The sequence below is a fragment of the Bufo bufo genome, chromosome 3 (genome assembly GCF_905171765.1).
Source record: "Bufo bufo chromosome 3, aBufBuf1.1, whole genome shotgun sequence".
NCBI classification, from domain to species: domain Eukaryota; kingdom Metazoa; phylum Chordata; class Amphibia; order Anura; family Bufonidae; genus Bufo; species Bufo bufo.
Window position 1 is genome coordinate 683,085,827 of NC_053391.1, and position 23,353 is coordinate 683,109,179.

Genomic DNA, 23,353 nt, shown 5'->3' on the forward strand with positions numbered 1-23,353 from the left:
AATCGCTCGTCCCTAATCAAGATTCTTTACAAAGTTGCTTTACTTTTCATTTTAGATACATTACAATAAGGCGGATCTTACTTGTAAAGGGGCACGCCCCGTTAAATTCAGAAGGGAGGAAAAAAGTTTCAGAGCATACAAGTCCTTCATATACTTACATTCAATTCTGGAAAAGCTGGGTGACAATCAACATGGCTGCCAATATCAGCTTACCCACAAGGCTGTTACTCAGCTTACTGGACTCCGGAATAGCAAAGGGCAGCCATACTGGTTGTCACCCAGCGTTTCCACAGTGACTTCAATTACCTGTGAATTTTTTTTTGTAGGGGTAGAAGCAAAAAATATAAAAAATAAAAATTAAACATTTGCTTGAAAAAACCCTCACTATAATAATTCACGGCTTATGAATTTCTAGCTACATGCTAAATATGGTACAAAAAAAAACGGATACATGGATGAAGCACGGCCAAACTTATTTTTAATGTCTTCGATGGATTCCACATAAAAAAATGAAACAATTATGCAAACAGTCTTGTTTAAAAAAAAGTAATTAAAAATAAATAAATAAATAAAAAATGTTTTTAAAAAATTGTGGCCCACGCAGCGGCAGTGAAACGTGGATTCCAGCGAAAATCCACAACAATTGAGTGCTTTTCTTTGACGGATACAAAGGATAACGATGTGCAAAGACAAATCTTCTGCGAACGTTGCTCGTTTATTTATCGGAACTCTTCCGCGGTCTGCGGAAACTGGACATGTTCTCGTTCAGCGCGTAAATTCTACGGGAGAATTCCTCGAACTCTCCCAGGACTTGATCGTCGCATTCCACGGCCACGGCGCGGTCCACCGGAATGCTGTTAAACGCTTCAAACTGATCCCCCGAGGTAAAGTCTGAGGCTTCCGTGCCGAGAATCTCCTCGGCCTGTTCCACGGCGCAGTGCAGGTCGTCGCTGAGGGAGGGGTGCACGCCGCAGGGAGCGCCTTCGCTTACAAATTCCATGCTTTCATTCGGCCAAAAAATTCCGTTGACCGCACAGGAGTCCAAGAAGGGCTCGGTCTGGCTGAGTGTTGCCCTTGGACGCATCGATGCCGGCGTCCAGTGAGGAGCCGAGGTGACCCTTGTCGGCCGGAGTTGCCGGGACTAGTATTGCGATGGGCTCCGCCACCGCCATCTTGTAGCTGGGGGGAGGCGTTCTGTATTGGGTTTTTTCGTTCTCCGAGCTGGCACGCTTTCGAGGTCCTTTCTCCGGTGTTGGGGTCCGACTGGAAAACCCAAATTCGTGACTTCCAAACGCGGAGCTGGCCGGTCTCTTTGGAACGGGAATTGCACTTGAAGTGTGATGTCTGTCACTGGTGGAGGATACAAAAGAAAGATAAATGACCGGGGGAATAACAGCGTAAAATAAGAATGGCGCATACAAATCATATCCAGTCTAGACAACCATCCTAAACACAAGATCAGCGCACAACTCTCTCCTGTCCTGATCATTTGTCACAATGTATCAGTGCAAGTAAAATGTATATCAGTCTAGTGTCCAGGCTGTTCATATCACAGCTGAGAAACGCCAACAGCACAGTGAGTGCAGCTCTGGAGTACAATACACTGGATGTAACTCAGGATCAGTACAGGATAAGTAATGTAATGTATGTACACAGTGACTGCACCAGCAGAATAGTGAGTGCAGCTCTGGAGTATAATACAGAATGTAACTCAGGATCAGTACAGGATAAGTAATGTATGTACACAGTGACTGCACCAGCAGAATAGTGAGTGCAGCTCTGGAGTATAATACAGGATGTAACTCAGGATCAGTACAGGATAAGTAATGTAATGTATGTACACAATGACTGCACCAGCAGAATAGTGAGTGCAGCTCTGGAGTATAATACAGGATGTAACTCAGGATCAGTACAGGATAAGTAATGTAATGTATGTACACAGTGACTGCACCAGCAGAATAGTGAGTGCAGCTCTGGAGTATAATACTGGATGTAACTCAGGATCAGTACAGGATAAGTAATGTAATGTATGTACACAGTGACTGCACCAGCAGAATAGTGAGTGCAGCTCTGGAGTATAATACAGGATGTAACTCAGGATCAGTACAGGATAAGTAATGTATGTACACAGTGACTGCACCAGCAGAATAGTGAGTGCAGCTCTGGAGTATAATACAGGATGTAACTCAGGATCAGTACAGGATAAGTAATGTATGTACACAGTGACTACATCAGCAGAATAGTGAGTGCAGCTCTGGAGTATAATACAGGATGTAACTCAGGATCAGTACAGGATAAGTAATGTAATGTATGTACACAGTGACTCCACCAGCAGAATAGTGAGTGCAGCTCTGGAGTATAATACAGGATGTAACTCAGGATCAGTACAGGATAAGTAATGTAATGTATGTACACAGTCACTGCACCAGCAGAATAGTGAGTGCAGCTCTGGAGTATAATACAGGATGTACCTCAGGATCAGTACAGGATAAGTAATGTAATGTATGTACACAGTGACTCCACCAGCAGAATAGTGAGTGCAGCTCTGGAGTATAATACAGGATGTAACTCAGGATCAGTACAGGATAAGTAATGTAATGTATGTACACAGTGACTCCACCAGCAGAATAGTGAGTGCAGCTCTGGAGTATAATACAGGATGTAACTCAGGATCAGTACAGGATAAGTAATGTATGTAGTAACACCTTTCAACAAATGCTCCTTACAATGGGCTACACTACAGCGGTAACTCTCTAGCCGCGGCAGTGACAGTGTACGCCATGAGAACGCTTCTCTGCCAAGAGCCTCTTTCATCCTGTATTGTTTCTATCGGCCGCTGACATCACCGCAGCGAGAGCTATAAAAGGCCGGTGTTGAACTTGGGCTTCGGCCATAAGAAATGTCTACAGTGCTATACGTAACTCCAAACCCCTGTCAATGCGAGCACGAACACTGCAATCCGTTCTCGCCTTTGTGGCGGCTGTGGTACAAAAAAAATGTATATGTAAGAAATACGCAATTCTGAGGAGAGTGAATGTGAACAGAAGGGTGAAGAGGCGGCTGACGTGACAAGGCTCCTCTGAGGACCAAGGAATGAGGTGCAGAGTGATCCTCGCTGATCGTCGCACCCACCAGCGACGTCCTCATGCGCTACTCCCATTATTAGGACTCCATCCTCTTTATGTGGGATTTTCTTACATAAGCAGCGGTTGCCTGGCCCTAAACGAGTGATGGCTGGCGCTCATTTAAAGGGCATTTATAATCGACCGATGCAAAATGAAAGGGGGGCGAGCAAAGGTTAGTGCGATCGATCCACCCCATTCAGTTTGCATACTGTTATGTACACAGGGCGATGTGCTCCCGACAAGCTGGCGTTTTTTGAACGTTGAATAATCAGTGGGGCGATTACACAGCCCCATGAACTTTGGGTCCTTTAGACATGTGATCGTCTCATCACATACAGAATATGCTGCAATGCTCCAATCACGTCAAGAATCCCTGATGGGGTGACAGGGGGGCGCATGTTCCCTCCATCTAACCACAGAACAGAGCCTTTGGGTGCAAAAAGGTGCAATGGCAACACCCTTGTTGCACCAAGAAGCTAAATAGCATATCTGAAATTTTCCTCCTTTCAGGGTGGGAGTAAGTTCATTTTGCATTCAGTGGGCACAAATGGGTTGGGTTCCATTGCAGGTACAGTGCGTGGTGACCGATTCCCACATTGGGGTCGGAGTGATCTTCGATCCTGCGACGGACGTTAATGGCGCGCGTCGCCTGGGTGCACAGTAAGTAGACCCGTCAGTCACAACGCTGGTTACCGCCCCACACACCTCGCCACTTACCATCTGACCAAGAGGCCATGCTCCAGAAACGTCTTCAGGTTGGGGAGAGTCTGTCGTAGGTCTGTGGTCCCCAGGGAATGTTGGTATCTTAGCTGAAAGAGAAAGGAGATGACGTTCTGGTCACTTCTAAGAATCGAAATATCCCTATTATAAGAACGAAGAGAAAACAGTAGCAAAAACGTAATTAAATGCGTTCCTACCATGTAGAAAGCCCATGCTATGTGGCCCCTGATGTGAGGCAGCGGGCATCCTCTCTCCACCACAGAATAGGAGACTAACCTAAAGATCATGGAAGGCGATGATGGGCCGAAATAGGAGTGTTTAAAGAACAGTCCCATCCTGCCAGGACTTTACAATCAGTAGGGGTCTCTGGGACCTCCAACATTCTTTTAAATGAAGAGGCCACAGATTCAGTGCCACGTCCCCAGAATGGTCCTATCCATGGAAATAACCCTTTAACCATCTCTGGAAAGGGGTCCCATTTTAGCCTTCGGTACAGGGTCCCATCCCCTCTATGTAAACCTTCGACTCAGACTGGGCTTTTTCAACCTAAAATGCTAAGAATAAGGCATCAGTGCAGGAGATGTCTGTCTATTGCCTAAAGTCATCTATTGCCCCCTGTTATCAGCCAGGGGAGGCGGACATTAGGACGAGTGTCAGGAAGTTCAGAAAACTCTCTGGTTCGGGTCTCATCTCTCATCCATACATGTGACTGGTAACAGCCATTCCTTTGATAACGCTGCTACTCTGCCGACCATTTTCGGGCTACTGGCCCTTTAAATAGTTCTGTAAGGTCGCTGACTGCTCCAATAAGTGATGCTGGGTATCGTCGTCTCCTATGTTCCCACCGAGTCCTCCACGTAATGGCAATGGCTGCTGGCATCACATGGAAGTGATAAAATGTTCTGTGGGATGAAACATTTATAGCCGCTGCTAAAACACAGATTACGGAATAATACGCGGGATATTTATAATGGACGGGCGGAGCGCCACTGAAAGATACATGACGTGTCTGACCATAAATCAGCGCGATCTGACGGCTGTAGCCGCCAGGAACGTTAAATCAATCCTATAGTGTAATGTGGCTAACCAGGTCTATGCATTTATATAGCAGCATATTCAGCAGAACCTTCTATAGACTGTAATCGAGTCAGTCCCTGTCCCCAGGAGCTCACACTCTAATCTCCATATTCTATCACAATGTACTAGGAATACAGGAGTTATTGGCTCTGGATGGATTTGAACCCAGGATTTCAGCAACAGAATGAACCAACGAGCAACAGGACCACTACTTTTCTCAATGCAGGCGGCCTCTGCAGGAGGTTTGTGGTATTACACGGCATCTATTCAAATGAAGGGGCGAGTCTGCCAAAGTGGAAGCCGATCTCCTGTTCCTTCTTTCTCAGGATCTGTGGGGACCCTCACCAATCTTAAAGTGACACCACATCCCAGCAATATGCCATCACGTTACTCCTTTAAGCTTCATACCATCCCTTTAACTGCCATTTCACCCATTTACGGTCATGAGGGTTTTCTTCAATCTTTCTTAAGACGCTTGGCTCATTTCGATGATGTATGGAAAGGTTAGAATAACAGACAATGTCCCTCCATGTCCCGTTCACAAGATTTACTACATTAATCAGCGGACGTGGGGAGAAATTTGTTTTCTTATGGTTTAGTCCAAAACTGGTGCGAGGACCAGAAATCTCTGGTATCAATGGCTCAGACTGGAGATGACATATTTATACAGTGGATATAAAAAGTCTACACACCCCTGTGAAAATGTCAGGTTTCTGTGATGTAAAAAAAATGAGACAAAGATAAATTATTTCAGAACTTTTTCCACCTAATGTGACCTATAAACTGTACAACTCAATTAAAAAACAAACTTAAATCTTTTAGGTGGAGGGAAGAAAAAATATAAAAATAAAATAATAATATGGTTGCATAAGTGTGCACACCATTAAACTAATACTTTGTTGAAGCACCTTTTGATGTTATTACAGCACTCAGTCTGTTTGGGTATGAGTCTATCAGCATGGCACATTTTGACTCTTCTTGGCAACAACACTCCAAGTCTGTCAGATTGTGAGGCCATCTCCTGGGCACAGCCCTCTTCTGATCACCCCACAGATTTTCCATCGGATTCAGGTCTGGGCTCTGGCTGGGCCATTCCAAAACGTTGCTCTTCTTCTGGTGAAGCCATTCCTTGGTTGATTTGGATGTATGCTTTGGGTCGTTGTCATGCTGAAAGATGAAGTTCCTCTTCATGTTCAGCTTTCTAGCAGAAGCCTGAAGGTTTTGTGCCAATATTGACTGGTATTTGGAACTGTTCATAATTCCCTCTAGCTTAACTAAGGCTCCAGTTCCAGCTGAAGAAGAACAGCCCCTTGGCATGATGCTGCCCCCGCCATGCTTCACTGTGGGGATGGTGTTCTTCTGGTGATGTGCAGTGTTGTTTTTGGGCCAAACATATCTTTTGGAATTATGGGCAAAAAGTTCCACCTTGGTTTCATCAGACCATAACACCTTTTCCCACATGCTTTTCGGAGACTTCAGATGTGTTTTTGCAAAATGTAGCCTGGCTTGGATGTTTTTCTTGGTAAGAAGGCTTTCGTCTTGCCCCTCTACCCCATAGCCCAGACATATGAAGAATACGGGAGATTGTTGTCACATGGACCACACGGCCAGGACTTGCCAGATATTCCTGCAGCTCCTCTAATGTTGCTGTAGGCCTCTTGGTCGCCTCCCAGACCAGTTTTCTTCTTGTCTTTTCATCAGTTTTGGAGGAACGTCCAGTTCTTGGCGATGTCACTGTTGTTCCATATCTTCTCCACTTGATGATGACGGTCTTCACTGTGTTCCATGGTAGATCTAATGCCTTGGAGATTCTTTTGTCCCCTTCTTCTGACTGATACCTTCTAACAATGAGATCCCTCTGATGCTTTGGAAGCTCTCTGTGGACCGTGGCTTCTGCTGTGGGATGCGACTAAGAAAATTTCAGGAAAGACCAACTAGAGCAGCTGAACTTTATTTGGGGTTAATCAGAGGCACTTTACATGATGGCAGGTGTATGCTGACTGCTATGTAACAGGATTGTGAATGTGATTGCTTAATTCTGAACACAGCTGCATCCCCAGTTATAAGAGGGTGTGCACACTTATGCAACCGCATTATTTTAGTTTTATATTTTTTCTTCCCTCCACCTAAAAGATTTCAGTTTGTTTTTCAATTGAGTTGTACAGTTTATAGGTCACATTAAAGGTGGAAAAAGTTCTGAAATGATTTATCTTTGTCTATTTTTTTTTTTTACAGCACAGAAACCTGACATTTTAACAGGGGTGTGTAGACTTTTTACATCTACTGTAGGTTGCAGTCCACATGTGCTCCCCAAGTATAATAATAGTGCCCCCCCACTAGTAGAGCTATATGCCCCCATCTAGAGTACAGCCACACATGTGCCCCGCAAGATCAGGAATACTCCATCCTTATAGAGTTCAGCCACATGTGCCCCCCAAGGGCTGTTATGTACCACAATTGCAGCTCTATGCCCTCATATACATTGCATCCACATGTGCCACCAAGTGCAATAATATGCACCCATATAGAGTGCAGCTATGTGCCCCAAGTGAAGTAAAATGCCCTACAGTGCAGTCACGAGTCCCCAAGCGCAGCTTTATGCTCCCCAATACAGTGCAGCATGACCACCACACAGAGGGCAGCCTCATGCCCCTCATACACAGTGCAGCTGACCGCTCCATATGTGAACGCCCCCTTCCATATGGAATATTTACCTCTCCATATGAGCAGAAGACGATATCGCTGTGTGACGCTGCCACCTGCTGGACAAATCTTATATATGTCTCCTAAGATCTGAAGGTGGCACCTACAGAACTGTGTTGGCAGTCAGCTGAGGGAGGGCAGGCTTTCATGGACGGCTACTAGAGTGGACGCAAAACTGAGTGCCCTAATGAGCGGAGACGGTATAGGGGGCGAGCCGCTCGTCTCCACAGCGCAGGATGTGATTAAGCAGTGCCATGACCCCGTCAGGGATCCGCGGCCAAGGAATACTCATTTCTGTGTAATAATCCAATACGTCGGGAATTGATTTTCTCCGCTGAAGATAAATGGCCGCTCGCTGGACTTGGCAGGAAGCCTTCACTGCACTCAATGGATCCGTGAAAAGCCTGAAAATTGCCTGAGCCGTTCACTGACAAATGGCTCCCAGAGACCCCGAAAAGTAGAGAATTATCTCACAACCAGAAGGAACAGGAAGGCATTTTCTTTGCAGAAGTCGAGCGCATGGGACGATATCAAAATGACACGTGTGACATCTTAATCTGAGGATGGTTTCGGCAAGGAGATGCGTTCTACGTAAAGGGGGCCTCCGTGGTGCCATACCCTAATAAAACCCATCCATGTGACCGAACCCTCCCCTAGAGCAGCTACTAAGATGGTTCCTTGCTCTGAACGACCCGCTATATCCCTGCATTACACAGACCCCGATTTTAACAGGAACCATGTCATGCCTCATTCCTCCTGTGGTGGCGCTGCAGGGAAACCAAACAGTTGCTGCCAGGTTCCTTCACAGGTCACTGCTGATCATCAAATGGGCACTTTAGGGACCAGTCTAATATTATTGGAAAGCTATTTTGGTAGGAAAAATGGAAACAGTTGAACAAGTCCTCATTTTTGTGGCATGGTGATGGTGGGGGGGGGGGGGGGGGGGTACAACTGATTTGTGGGTACCAGCGCCATTAGCGATCAGCTGATTGAAGTATCCACGGCGAGCACCACTTCATTATTTACCAGGCACAGTGCCATATATGTTGTAGTGGTTGAGCCTAGTATTGCAGCTCTCTGCAGTCTTGTCCCATTCAAGTGAACGGGACTGAGCTGCAATACCAAGCACAGCCACTATGCAATGTACAGCGCTGTGCCTGGCAACCAATGAATGGGAACACCGCAGCCCGACGGCCTGCGGCACTCCGCTGCGCTCCCTCGCTGAAAACATCCAGTTTGACACCGCCTGCAGACAACCACTGGTGACTGGCTCCCTTTACATCGTGACAAATTGTCACATAATGCAAGGAGATCTGGTCACCAACGCCGCGAGCAGGTGATGTCAAACTGGATGTTCTCAGCGAGGGAGCGCAGTGCAGCATCGTGGTTCGGCAACCCCCCTACACCCCCATTGTTGCACAACCCTTTTAAAGTCCGGTTAAAATCCTTTATGGTCCTGTTACAAACTCGTTTTTCTAACATACCTGCAGGGCTCTATTACTTTTAGTACAAACTTTGGACCTGCTTATAAAAATCTCAGCTGCCTACTGCTACCACTAGGGGGAGACAATCTGTAGACAATGGCTTCTATCGAATTGATTAGACAATATATAAACATCGCCCCCTAGTGGTGGCTGATTTCTCTGAAAAAAATAAATAAATAATAAATATTCCATGGCATGGACATTTCTGAATTTCAAAATCATTTTTATGTAAACCGTGAAGTGAGCGAAGCCTAAACTATTGGGATTACAGCTCCGACCCGCCAGATAACGTTACATTAATAGAAGCATTTTCTAGACGTCTCATGGCCCGCAGAGCACGTTTGCCAGGAATATAATGTCCTGAAGGGGGAATAAAACCCACAGTGGAATTTATACGGTGCATTAGGGTGCGTTTCGTCTGCCTGCAGCTCGCCGTTTATTAGACATCTCGAGGGGGACAAGTGAAGCGCTGCCAACGTTTAAGGGAGACGCTTCGCTTTATTGCCGCTTTTTACTACAAATCGTTCCCATCTTCCAGACAGTAAAACGCGTCTCTGGATGACACGAGGATGAAGAGAGCATTAACCTGCCACGTGTAAAACGCAGCCGTCAGATACTATTATGGGGAGGCTTGATCAAAACCACCGCGCCCGAGATGCCTCCTCTCTGAGGCCAGACTAGGGGAACGGACCTTGTAAGAAATCAAACACAAAATCACGGCTCCTCTCCAGCGCCAGGCCACAGAGACAGGACAGAGACGATCATTTAAAGGGGAGATCAACCCTTAGTGGTCACAAGATGACATCAGTAGACCTCCTCCAACACAACCCCTTTATGAAAGGAGGGTGCTGCGGCGATCAGCCGATTGGTGCAGGTCCCGCTCCTGGTGAAGTCGTTACCAGTCAGGCATTTCCTAAGAGGCACCTACTGTGGTGGAAATGAGAAGTCTCAAACAATGCCAAAGGGACGGAAAACTGCAGTAGCAGGCTATTCAGACAATGCATAACTGATCTTGAGGACCTCTATACGGAAAACAGGACCCTCTCTTGTAGCAGTAGTAGCTCTTCTTTTGTGGCAACTGGATCCCTGTTCAAATCTCTTTTTTTCTTCGAGAATATTCTGCAGTGGAGACGTTCTTATATAGACATGCGAGCGGCAGAGGATGGACTTCACCGCTCAGTGACTCTCCCATGCACGTCTCGGCCGCAGTCTATATTCCGGGCTTCATTTCTCTTCAGGGAGAGATAGAACGTGATGGTTGCTCGGGAAAAGGCAGCAGAGGCCAAGAAAACCTGAGCTTTACTACTCCACCCCCCGCACATAAAAGACGTCCAAGACCAGAGTTCTGGATCTGTCCAAGGCGCTTTATATAATAAAGTATAGCGGGGGATACAGGGAGAAGTACGTAAACTTATGTGGTTACAGGGCAGGGTCGCTGAGAGCCGGAACCTGCGACTACAAAACAGTTCAAGTGCCCCTCAAGCCAAAAAGAGGAATGTTCCTGTGCCCCCGATATACCTTAACTGCATTCCCTGTGCTGCACCGTGTGCTCAAGTCATCTGCTTCCAGTTTTAGTCAACCACCTACAGCCATATTAGTTCTTAAAGGGCTAATATCTCCGTCACCTGGTCAAAAAGACTTACTGTATGTCCTTTCCCAACTCTTTCCCTGGCAGATAATCACACTCTCGTCCACTTGAATTCCTGGTGCCACAAGTTGCGTGTCAGATAAACTAAGCTCTTTAGCCTCTGTGACAGGCTGGACAAAGGGGACATCAATAATGAAGGAAGTAGCTAACTTCTCATGAGCCGGGATTCACGTTTTTCATGCTGTGTCTATCGCTTACATGGAGAAAATAGCCAACATCAAGCTCCTCGGGATTTTGCTGCTGCCTCTATTCTTCTCCTGCATTCCTTCCATGGAGGAAGTAGCTAACTTCTCCTGCTACTTGAGTTTATGCCTCTATTCCTTGCATGGAAGAAAAGCCTAACTTCTCCTGGCAGTCATGTTTCAAGCTTTTCTTCTGCATCTTTTCCTTACATGGAGGAAGTAGCCATCTTCTTTGTCCTGGTACTTGCAGCTTCCTGTATGCATTATACAGAGGAAGTAGCTACTTCTGATACTAATTTCAAACTTTTGTGCTGCCTTACATGGTGGAAGTAGCTAACTTCTTCTGCTTCAGTATCAAGTTTTGCTACTGGCTATATGCATTTTAAGGAGAAAGTAGCCAACGCCTTTTGCTGCTTGAGCTTCAATCAGATGCTGCTGCCTCTATTCTTTACACAGAGGAAGTAGGTAATTTCTGCAGTTACTTGAGTTTGCAGCTTTTTTACTGCCTTCGTGCATTATAAAGGAGGAACGTCTCTGCTACTTGAGTTTTGAGTATTGCTACTGCCTGTATGCATTATAAGGAGGAAGCAGCTAACTTCTCCACCTCCTCTAGTTTACAGTTATTGCTGCCTCCATATTCCTTACATAGAGGAAGCAGCTAACTTCTCCTGCTGCTCAAGCTTTGAGTTTTCTGCCGACTCTGCTCCTTACATAAAGGAAGAGAGAAGACAAACACTGAAAAACAACTCTGTCTTACCTATGGGTCTACAGCCAATGTCTTTAACACCATGGCACCCAACAATTAGCCGCTAGATCTCTTACATGGATGCCATAAACATGCAATCGCAAGGTCCTTAAACAGGTAAAGTCAATGAAAACGCGTCAGTCTTCTGACAGCACAATAGTCTGGACTGCTATCCTTCAGCTCTGTATCCTTCAGCTAGGGCTGCACGATATGGGAATTTTGTGCGATTACGATTAGGGCCCTAAAAATTGCGATAACGATGTGCGATGCGATATTTTAAGGGAATTGTGCTAGGGGTCTATTTGCTTGGATTTTCCCATATGAGCCGCTGACGCGGCTGGGTATGACATAGTTATGGGGGATCTGTGGATGGCGCTGTTATGTGGGGGATCTGTGGAGGTGTAGATCTGTGGATGACGCTGTTATGGGGGATTTGCGGAGGTCGCTGTTATGTGGGGGATCTGCGGATGGCGCTGTTATGTGGGAGATCTGCGGAGGACGCTGTTATGGGGGACCAGCGGAGGACGCTGTTATGGGGGACCTGCGGAGGACACTGTTATGGGGGACCTGCGGAGGACACTGTTATGGGGGACCTGCGGAGGACACTGTTATGGGGGATGTGTGCTATGACACATGGGGCCACGAGGGGGGCCAGCATAAGACACACATATAGCATCTTATGCTGGTCCCCCTCATGGCCCTATGTGTCCTAAACTGCGCACATAACTCTCCTATTCATAAAATGGCCAGCCTCTGTACTTTCACTATGAATGCACACACACTGCAGAGAGCGGCAGAGAGCGAGCCGGCCGGGGCGTGACTGACGTCACTGTTACGCTCCTCCCACTTAATTCAGGAAGCAGGAGCATAACTAAGTGACGTCAGTCACGCGCCGGCCGGCTGCCTCGCTCGCTCCCGCTCGTCGCTGCAGTGCATTCATTGTAAAAGTAAGTACAGAGGCTGGACCTGTTATCAATAGGACAGAGGACTTTTTTTATCAATAGGGGCCCCTTCATATATAATAATCGCGGCATTTTCGGCTCGGCCGAATCGCCAAACCGCATTTGCCGATTATCGCGATTCGATTATTTTTGCGATATATCGTGCAGCCCTACTATCTACCTTCATGGGTTCATGGAAAGGTCACTCCACGATGTCTGCTGCAACCGCCTTACAGGTGTGGAGATCTCATTACCGGCCCCCGTAAATCGGTAACTGAAGGGGAGAATTGTCTGAAACAAAATGTCCTACTTGGCACCTCTAATGGTCGGAGTATCAGAGAACGTCAGGACAGAAACCGTCCAAGACAAACACAATTTGTCACACGCTGCTCTGCAGAACTTCTCAACACAGACTTATTAGAAGTACAGCTCTGTCTACACTGCTATTAAAGGGAACGTCAAACCATTAGGTGATAACCGGTGTATTATTATGTCATTACAGAGGTCAGAGCTCAGCTTTTCTGACACAAAGCTCCAAATCCTCTGCATAGATGAAGATTTACCTGATAACATTCTGTCACTAGAGGCAGTTTACTGTATAATCTTTACACGGTGCATTCATCTTCACTGCTGTGAGCTCCCCCTACTGGTGGCTGTCAGAATATGAATCCCTACGTCTAGGCAGGAGATTTGAAGCTCTATCAGAGAACTGGACCACAGAAAGCAATAAAATAAAAAAATAAATAACCACAAAATGTTGAGTTTAAAAACAACTAAAAATAACTACCTAAAGGGGGTTGTCTGGAAAGGCATCAAGATAGCCTCTGGAGACTCGTATAATATCACAAGGATGGGGGTTGCCTCCATTTCTACAGCTACTTGGGAGGGTGAGGGGTGGGCAGGGTCTTGCTACTCTTCGGGCTGGCGCTGCAGTCACTTCAGTGATTAGGTGCATCGTCAGGCTGCTCAGCCATAACAGAGAAACACATCATCACATATTGTAGAGCAGAGGACCTGCAATATAGTCCAGGAGTAACCGGACAAGAAATATACAGCCAGGCTGAGCAGTCTTACAGCAACCTTCTACAAAATGGAGTGACCCAACTTACCCTTTGATTTTTCTCCCCACTCCTCTCTCTCATTCTCTTCTCTTAACCTGTTCCGATCTATATAAAGGTTCTCCCACAGATGCAATCTTATAAAGGATCTCAGATCTACTCAGACATGGGACATCCCGACTCTTTCATGCATATAAGCCGGATCTGTTATTGCATCTTATGGTATTTTATTCTATATTAGCTTATCTTATTTTTGTTTCCAAAGTAGCCTATTCTGCCTGTATGTATTTCTGTTAACTTTTGTGAAAAACCAATAAAAACCAATAAAAAAATAATAATAATAAAGGAGTGACTGCCGCAGCAGTGTCAGAGCAGTGTAGCGAGGACCCCCTCCTATTCTCCCAAGCACCTGTAGAAATGGAAGCAACCCGTCCTACTTGTATTCTAGGACAGGCTGTCGGAGGCCATCGTCAAACATTGTCGGAGAACCTATTATAATATAAGGCAGACCTGGGCAAACTACGGCCCGCGGGCCGTATACGGCCCGGCGGACCTTTTAATCCGGCCCCCGGGCGGAGCCAGAGGCGTGCCAAGCAACGATACCCCTCCTCCGCGAATGAAGAGGACTTCCGACTCGGCGTGCTGCGTGTGGCATGGCGCGGTGGCAGGGAGGCAGCGTCAGCGGCAGTACTGTCTAGGTAAGACACAGCAGGGGGGGGGGTGCCTCGTGCGAGCCGTACCCGGGACCCGGCCGGCCGCAATTATTCCCTTCTCTGTAACAGCGCAGCGCCCGCGGCTCTCATAGTATCGGCTGTGACTGTCTGACACTGACAGTCACAGAGCCGACAAGCATGAAGCTGCGGCCGCCTCCCCCTGTGCTGTGTGTAGTCAGTGTGACTAACACATGGCTGATCATCTCTGAGCATTACGTTTCTAAAGGCAAGGGGGGGGGGGGAGGGGGGTGTACTATTGTAAGGGGGGGGGGGGGGGTGTTCTGTATATGATGGGGGGGCCGGGGGGGTGTTCTGTACACAAGGGGACAATGGCTGGATTCACAGGGGACAATGGCTGGATTCACAGGGGACAATGGCTGGATTCACATTGGACAATGGCTGGATTCACAGGGGGACAATGGCTGGATTCACAGGGGACAATGGCTGGATTCACATGGGGACAATGGCTGGATTCACAGTGGGACAATTGCTGGATTCACAGGGGGACAATGGCTGGATTCACAGGGGGACAATGGCTGGATTCACAGGGGGACAATGGCTGGATTCACAGTGGGACAATGGCTGGATTCACAGGGGGACAATGGCTGGATTCACAGGGGGACAATGGCTGGATTCACAGGGGGACAATGGCTGGATTCACAGGGGGACAATGGCTGGATTCACAGGGGGACAATGGCTGGATTCACAGGGGGACAATGGCTGGATTCACAGGGGACAATGGCTGGATTCACATGGGGACAATGGCTGGATTCACAGGGGGACAATGGCTGGATTCACAGGGGGACAATGGCTGGATTCACAGGGGACAATGGCTGGATTCACAGGGGACAATGGCTGGATTCACAGGGGACAATGGCTGGATTCACAGGGGGACAATGGCTGGATTCACAGGGGGACAATGGCTGGATTCACAGGGGGACAATGGCTGGATTCACAGGGGGACAATGGCTGGATTCACAGGGGACAATGGCTGGATTCACAGGGGACAATGGCTGGATTCACAGGGGACAATGGCTAGATTCACATTGGACAATGGCTGGATTCACATTGGACAATGGCTGGATTCACATGGGGACAATGGCTGGATTCACAGTGGGACAATGGCTGGATTCACAGTGGGACAATGGCTGGATTCACAGGGGGACAATGGCTGGATTCACAGTGGGACAATTGCTGGATTCACAGGGGGACAATGGCTGGATTCACAGGGGGACAATGGCTGGATTCACAGGGGGACAATGGCTGGATTCAAAGGGGGACAATGGCTGGATTCACAGGGGGACAATGGCTGGATTCACAGGGGGACAATGGCTGGATTCACAGGGGACAATGGCTGGATTCACAGGGGACAATGGCTGGATTCACAGTGGGACAATTGCTGGATTCACAGGGGACAATGGCTGGATTCACAGGGGGACAATGGCTTTCACTAATATGAGTCACAAATAGTGAAAAATGTTCATTGTTTTGGGAAATTTTGTTTAATAAATTTAAATTTTTTTCTTGTAAGGCAACCTCACTTTTTCATTGTTTAACTATAACAAGTACTCGTACCAGTTGTCCAACAATGATATTTACTGCTTTTTATAAAGAAAAACAATTGATTTTATGCAGTATTGAGTTTAGCCTTTTGGCCCGGCCCTCCAAAATATTTTCAGTTTCTCATGTGGCCCCATCGAAAAAATAATTGCCCACCCCTGATATAAGGTAATAACAGCAAAACAAACCTGAGCTACGTTCTTGTTGAGAAGGTAGACGCCGTAGTCAAACTGAAGCTTCTCACCTCCTTTTGGATATAAAGGAAACCTGCACAAGAACAAGAAAGAGTTAAATAGTAGTTATATTCTTGTATATAGGAGCAGTATTATAGTAGTTATATTCTTGTACATAGGAGCAGTATTATAGTAGTTATATTCTTGTACATAGGAGCAGTATTATAGTAGTTATATTCTTGTACATAGGAGGCAGTATTATAGTAGTTATATTCTTGTACATAGGAGCAGTATTATAGTAGTTATATTCTTGTACATAGGAGCAGTATTATAGTAGTTATATTCTTGTACATAGGAGCAGTATTATAGTAGTTATATTCTTGTACATAGGAGCAGTATTATAGTAGTTATATTCTTGTACATAGGAGGCAGTATTATAGTAGTTATATTCTTGTACATAGGAGGCAGTATTATAGTAGTTATATTCTTGTACATAGGAGGCAGTATTATAGTAGTTATATTCTTGTACATAGGAGCAGTATTATAGTAGTTATATTCTTGTACATAGGAGCAGTATTATAGTAGTTATATTCTTGTACATAGGAGCAGTATTATAGTAGTTATATTCTTGTACATAGGAGGCAGTATTATAGTAGTTATATTCTTGTACATAGGAGGCAGTATTATAGTAGTTATATTCTTGTACATAGGAGGCAGTATTATAGTAGTTACATTCCTGTACATAGGAGCAGTATTATAGTAGTTATATTCTTGTACACAGGAGCAGTATTATAGTAGTTATATTCTTGTACATAGGAGCAGTATTATAGTAGTTATATTCTTGTACATAGGAGGCAGTATTATAGTAGTTATATTCTTGTACACAGGAGTAGTATTATAGTAGTTATATTCTTGTACATAGGACCAGTATTATAGTAGTTATATTCTTGTACATAGGAGCAGTATTATAGTAGTTATATTCTTGTACATAGGAGCAGTATTATAGTAGTTATATTCTTGTACATAGGAGGCAGTATTATAGTAGTTATATTCTTGTACATAGGAGCAGTATTATAGTAGTTATATTCTTGTACATAGGAGCAGTATTATAGTAGTTATATTCTTGTACATAGGAGCAGTATTATAGTAGTTATATTCTTGTGAATAGGAGCAGTATTATAGTAGTTATATTCTTGTACATAGGAGGCAGTATTATAGTAGTTATATTCTTGTACATAGGAGGCAGTATTATAGTAGTTATATTCTTGTACATAGGAGCAGTATTATAGTAGTTATATTCTTGTACATAGGAGCAGTATTATAGTAGTTATATTCTTGTACATAGGAGCAGTATTATAGTAGTTATATTCTTGTACATAGGAGGCAGTATTATAGTAGTTATATTCTTGTACATAGGAGGCAGTATTATAGTAGTTATATTCTTGTACATAGGAGGCAGTATTATAGTAGTTATATTCTTGTACATAGGAGCGGTATTATAGTAGTTATATTCTTGTACATAGGAGGCAGTATTATAGTAGTTATATTCTTGTATATAGGAGGCAGAATTATAGTAGTTATATTCTTGTACATAGGAGCAGTATTATAGTAGTTATATTCTTGTACATAGGAGCAGTATTATAGTAGTTATATTCTTGTACATAGGAGGCAGTATTATAGTAGTTATATTCTTGTACATAGGAGCGGTATTATAGTAGTTATATTCTTGTACATAGGAGGCAGTATTATAGTAGTTATATTCTTGTATATAGGAGGCAGAATTATAGTAGTTATATTCTTGTACATAGGAGGCAGAATTATAGTAGTTATATTCTTGTACATAGGAGGCAGAATTATAGTAGTTATATTCTTGTACATAGGAGGCAGTATTATAGTAGTTATATTCTTGTACATAGGAGCAGTATTATAGTAGTTATATTCTTGTACATAGGAGCAGTATTATAGTAGTTATATTCTTGTACATAGGAGGCAGTATTATAGTAGTTATATTCTTGTACATAGGAGCAGTATTATAGTAGTTATATTCTTGTACATAGGAGCAGTATTATAGCAGTTATATTCTTGTACATAGGAGCAGTATTATAGTAGTTATATTCTTGTACATATGAGCAGTATTATAGTAGTTATATTCTTGTACATATGAGCAGTATTATAGTAGTTATATTCTTGTACATAGGAGGCAGTATTATAGTAGTTATATTCTTGTACATAGGAGCAGTATTATAGTAGTTATATTCTTGTACATAGGAGCAGTATTATAGTAGTTATATTCTTGTACATAGGAGGCAGTATTATAGTAGTTATATTCTTGTACATAGGAGCGGTATTATAGTAGTTATATTCTTGTACATAGGAGGCAGTATTATAGTAGTTATATTCCTGTACATAGGAGCAGTATTATAGTAGTTATATTCTTGTACATAGGAGCAGTATTATAGTAGTTATATTCTTGTACATAGGAGCAGTATTATAGTAGTTATATTCTTGTACATAGGAGCAGTATTATAGTAGTTATATTCTTGTACATAGGAGGCAGTATTATAGTAGTTATATTCTTGTACATAGGAGGCAGTATTATAGTAGTTATATTCTTGTACATAGGGTTTCATTTGTCCTCATCTCTGGTCCTGATACGTTATAAATCCGCTCTGAGGAGGACTATTCTCACAATGAAGATCTCCATGTATTCTGCCTCCATCTGCCTTTGCAGCTCAAAACTAAAGATCAGCTTTTTGTTTTTCAAAAACTGCTGTTATTTTTCGGTGGAACGTGTCCTGTAACCTTTACTTCTAAGTCAATCAGTAATTTCCTCATCTGACATTAACTTTATTTTGAAGAAAAACAAAAATTCTAGATAAAACCCACATTAAATACATATAACTGTTAACAGCCGTCTAAGTACTGGACAATCATAAAAAAATAATAGATCCGTCATGTCGAGAGTTCAGCCAGAGAGAGAAGCAGCCAAACCGCTGGATGAAGTGGATGCCTGGGATTTTTGGAATAAGATGCATTTCTAAAACTATCAGAGAACAGCCACTTGTATGTCGATGGCCACAAGGACAGCAACAGCAGAGTTATGGCTCTCATGGGGGCACAGCGGATGGCGGGGACACGGGCAGTGTCTTGGGAGCACTGTAGCTATTGTGAGAGCAATCTGTACCACGGTGTAAAGGGAGGGCACATCATAACTGGAGGAAGTCATCATGCTGGCCTGAAGTACAGTCGTGGCCAAATGTTTTGAGAATTACATAAATATTGGAAATTGGAAAAGTTGCTGCTTAAGTTTTTATAATAGCAATTTGCATAGACTCCAGAATGTTATGAAGAGTGATCAGATGAATTGCATAGTCCTTCTTTGCCATGAAAATTAACTTAATCCCAAAAAACCTTTCCACTGCATTTCATTGCTGTCATTAAAGGACCTGCTGAGATCATTTCAGTAATCGTCTTGTTAACGAGCACAAGGCTGGAGATCATTATGTCAGGCTGATTGGGTTAAAATGGCAGACTTGACATGTTAAAAGGAGGGTGATGCTTGAAATCATTGTTCTTCCATTGTTAACCATGGTGACCTGCAAAGAAACGCGTGCAGCCATCATTGCGTTGCATAAAAATGGCTTCACAGGCAAGGATATTGTGGCTACTAAGATTGCACCTCAATCAACAATTTATAAGATCATCAAGAACTTCAAGGAAAGAGGTTCAATTCTTGTTAAGAAGGCTTCAGGGCGTCCAAGAAAGTCCAGCAAGCGCCAGGATCGTCTCCTAAAGAGGATTCAGCTGCGGGATCGGAGTGCCACCAGCGCAGAGCTTGCTCAGGAATGGCAGCAGGCAGGTGTGAGCGCATCTGCATGTACAGTGAGGCCAAGACTTTTGGAAGATGGCCTGGTGTCAAGAAGGGCAGCAAAGAAGCCACTTCTCTCCAAAAAAAACACCAGGGACAGATTGATCTTCTGCAGAAAGTATGGTGAATGGACTGCTGAGGACTGGGGCAAAGTCATATTCTCCGATGAAGCCTATTTTCAATTGTTTGGGGCATCTGGAAAAAGGCTTATCCGGAGAAGAAAAGGTGAGCGCTACCATCAGTCCTGTGTCATGCCAACAGTAAAGCATCCTGAGACCATTCATGTGTGGGGTTGCTTCTCATCCAAGGGAGTGGGCTCACTCACAATTTTGCCCAAAAACACAGCCATGAATAAAGAATAGTACCAAAACACCCTCCAACAGCAACTTCTTCCAACAATCCAACAACAGTTTGGTGAAGAACAATGCATTTTCCAGCACGATGGAGCACCGTGCCATAAGGCAAAAGTGATAACTAAGTGGCTCGGGGACCAAAACGTTGACATTTTGGGTCCATGGCCTGGAAACTCCCCAGATCTTAATCCCATTGAGAACTTGTGGTCAATCCTCAAGAGGCGGGTGGACAAACAAAAACCCACTAATTCTGACAAACTCCAAGAAGTGATGATGAAAGAATGGGTTGCTATCAGTCAGGAATTGGCCCAGAAGTTGATTGAGAGCATGCCCAGTCGGATTGCAGAGGTCCTGAAAAAGAAGGGCCAACACTGCAAATACTGACTCTTTGCATAAATGTCATGTAATTGTCGATAAAAGCCTTTGAAACGTATGAAGTGCGTGTAATTATATTTCACTACATCACAGAAACAACTGAAACAAAGATCTAAAAGCAGTTTGACACAAATATTAGTTTTCACAAAGTTTGCTGCTATTCTCAAAACTTTTGGCCACGACTGTAGATGAAAAAGATGGGGGGGGGGGGGGGGGGGGGGGGGGGGATGAACGACTACAGAGAAGACGTCACCTCCCTGCGAATCATTGGATGTTAAAGGGGTTTTATCACTTTAGCAAACATGTATTATGTAGAGGAAAAAGCACTAGCGTATGTGCACGCCTGCAATCTCGGCCACCAGAGTGGCTGGCACTTTTTCCTATAGTGTGCAAGCACAGCCACTGCTGATGGATTGAAGGGTGGTCGTAACCATGGAAACGAGCAGTGTATAATGTGATGGAAAAACGAATCCAGCCAGCAAAGGAGGCAATATGGACAATAACAATACATTAAGTGGCTTGTATTCACTTTTTTTACCCGATATATGCCACTTACTGAGGTGACACAACCCCTTTAATGTACTTTATTCTGCTGCTCAGTCCCCTATTTATCTGCCTGGTATATGGTGGTAATTATTGGTCACGATATGGCGTTATTATTTATATTTAGTCATATGCTATACTGACTTATCATGGGGCAAGTTTTTTTTTTGGCCCTACTTACTATCCTGTCATGAAAAGAGCTTTCCGAGACTTTTATACGGATGACCTATCCTCCGGATAGGTCATCAATATCTGATCAGTGGTGGGTTCCAACACTAGGGACCCCCGCCGATCAACAGTTTGAGAAGGAAGTAGCGCCACGGTCTTCTGTTCACCAAGCACAGCGCCATCCATTTTATAGAGGCTGTGCTTGGTATCGCAGCTCAGCCCGATTCCCTTCTATGGGGCTGAGCTGTGCCTAGCCCATCTGACGTCATGTTTAAGGAAAGCTGCGAGAAGGCTGCAGTGCTACTGCGAGCGCCAGTGCGTGCTCAAACAGCTGATTGGTGGGGGTCACAGGTGTTGGACCACCACCCATCAGACACTGATGACCTATCCAGAGCATAAAGAAAAAATACAATGCAACTGCACTCTGCAAACCAAATAAAGTACAATAATGCCATAGTATTTTGTAAATTTGAGATTCTTGGCAAATACATTTTGTACAAAATGATTTGGGCCCGTCTGCTGGCGTCAAGGCGATCTCTGTAAGACGGGAACCTAACATTAAATGCTACCTGTTATGTGCCATAACGGCCAACATAAAAATTCAGGGAGTGCAGGTTCCACTCTGCTTTTTCTTTTCTACCAGGAGAGGTATAGAGTGGACCCAGCATGCATGTGGAACCTGCACTCCCTGAATTTTATGGTGGCCATTATGGCACATAACAGGTAGCTTTTAGTGTTAGGTTCCCGTCTTACAGAGATCGCCTTGACGCCAGCAGACGGGCCCAAATCATTTTGTACAAAATGTATTTGCCAAGAATCTCAAATTTACAAAATAAGCGTAGCATTAGCACCAGAATATTTTCTAATACTATGGCATTATTGTACTTTATTTGGTTTGCAGAATGCTGTTGCATCGTATTTTCTTCTTTGTGTTTCTAGCCATGGCAGCGTGCACCTGTACATTGGGATGCGCTGACTGACCCCCTTTTATCTTTGCTATACAGAGCGAGAGAGAGAGCGAGAGCGAGAGATTTGCTCTGACAAAAAAATAAAAAATTAGTCCCGGATTATGAAACGTCTGGCCCTGGGACTATTCAGTAATTTTCTGGTAAATGGTCAAACACGAGTTTAATTGGCTGCTGAAATATTTATATGGATGGAGAGAAACAACAAAAGCTTTAGAAATGCCAAAAATTGCAGCCAAGCAAAATGTAAGAGTCTTACTAAAACAAGAGTCTGATGGATCCAGTCACGTCCATAATTTTCGGATGAAATGCGCTGGTTTTTTTCTCAATTTACAAGAGTTATTACTACATACAGCAGACTATACTCTCAAGGCTCTGGACACCTTTGCACTGATTCTTTCTTTTATTGGATTATTTGTTTCCTACATGCGAAAAGAAGCAACTTTCACGCTTTCACGTTGGTCTTCATTATAAATGTCCTACCATTTTTCTTCTGCAGTGGGTGTAAGTCCTTCACTTGGCCACTGGTCCTGCTGAACCCGACATCGGTCAGAGCACTGCTGTGGTTTCTGGCAGCTCTCTCTGCTCTTCCCCTCCTTTCTCTCAGGGTTAGGGCTCATGCACACGAACATATTTTCTTTCCGTGTCCGTTCCGAAGTTACTCTGTGTGCGCATTGCGTTTACTTATGTCCATTCCGCAAAAAAATAGAACATGTCCTGTTATTGTCCGCATTACGGACAAGGATTAGTACGGTTCTATTAGGGGCCAGCTGTTCCGTTCCGTAATACGGACATCATCCGTATTTTTTTGCGGATCGTTTTTTATGGCCCGCATATAGCAGCAGGGAGGGGGAAAAACTCTCTAAAAGGCAGATCAGAGTGTCGATGAGGGAGGAAAGCAACCAAGGAGACATTACATAGGAAAGAATGCACATACAGGGCAGGTTTCAGG

The 23,353-nt window shown here is 44.4% G+C and overlaps 1 protein-coding gene across 1 annotated transcript in view; it reads right to left on the bottom strand.

The window, feature by feature from the left end:
- Positions 1 to 672: 672 nt before the first annotated feature.
- Positions 673 to 23,353, bottom strand: part of UVRAG (UV radiation resistance associated) — a 53,903-nt gene continuing 31,222 nt past the window's right edge. The window contains 4 exon segments of the mRNA XM_040422499.1: positions 673 to 1,061; positions 1,063 to 1,350; positions 3,843 to 3,934; positions 16,145 to 16,223. Coding sequence (XP_040278433.1) covers positions 716 to 1,061; positions 1,063 to 1,350; positions 3,843 to 3,934; positions 16,145 to 16,223 — 805 coding nt within the window. The 3' untranslated portion in view covers positions 673 to 715.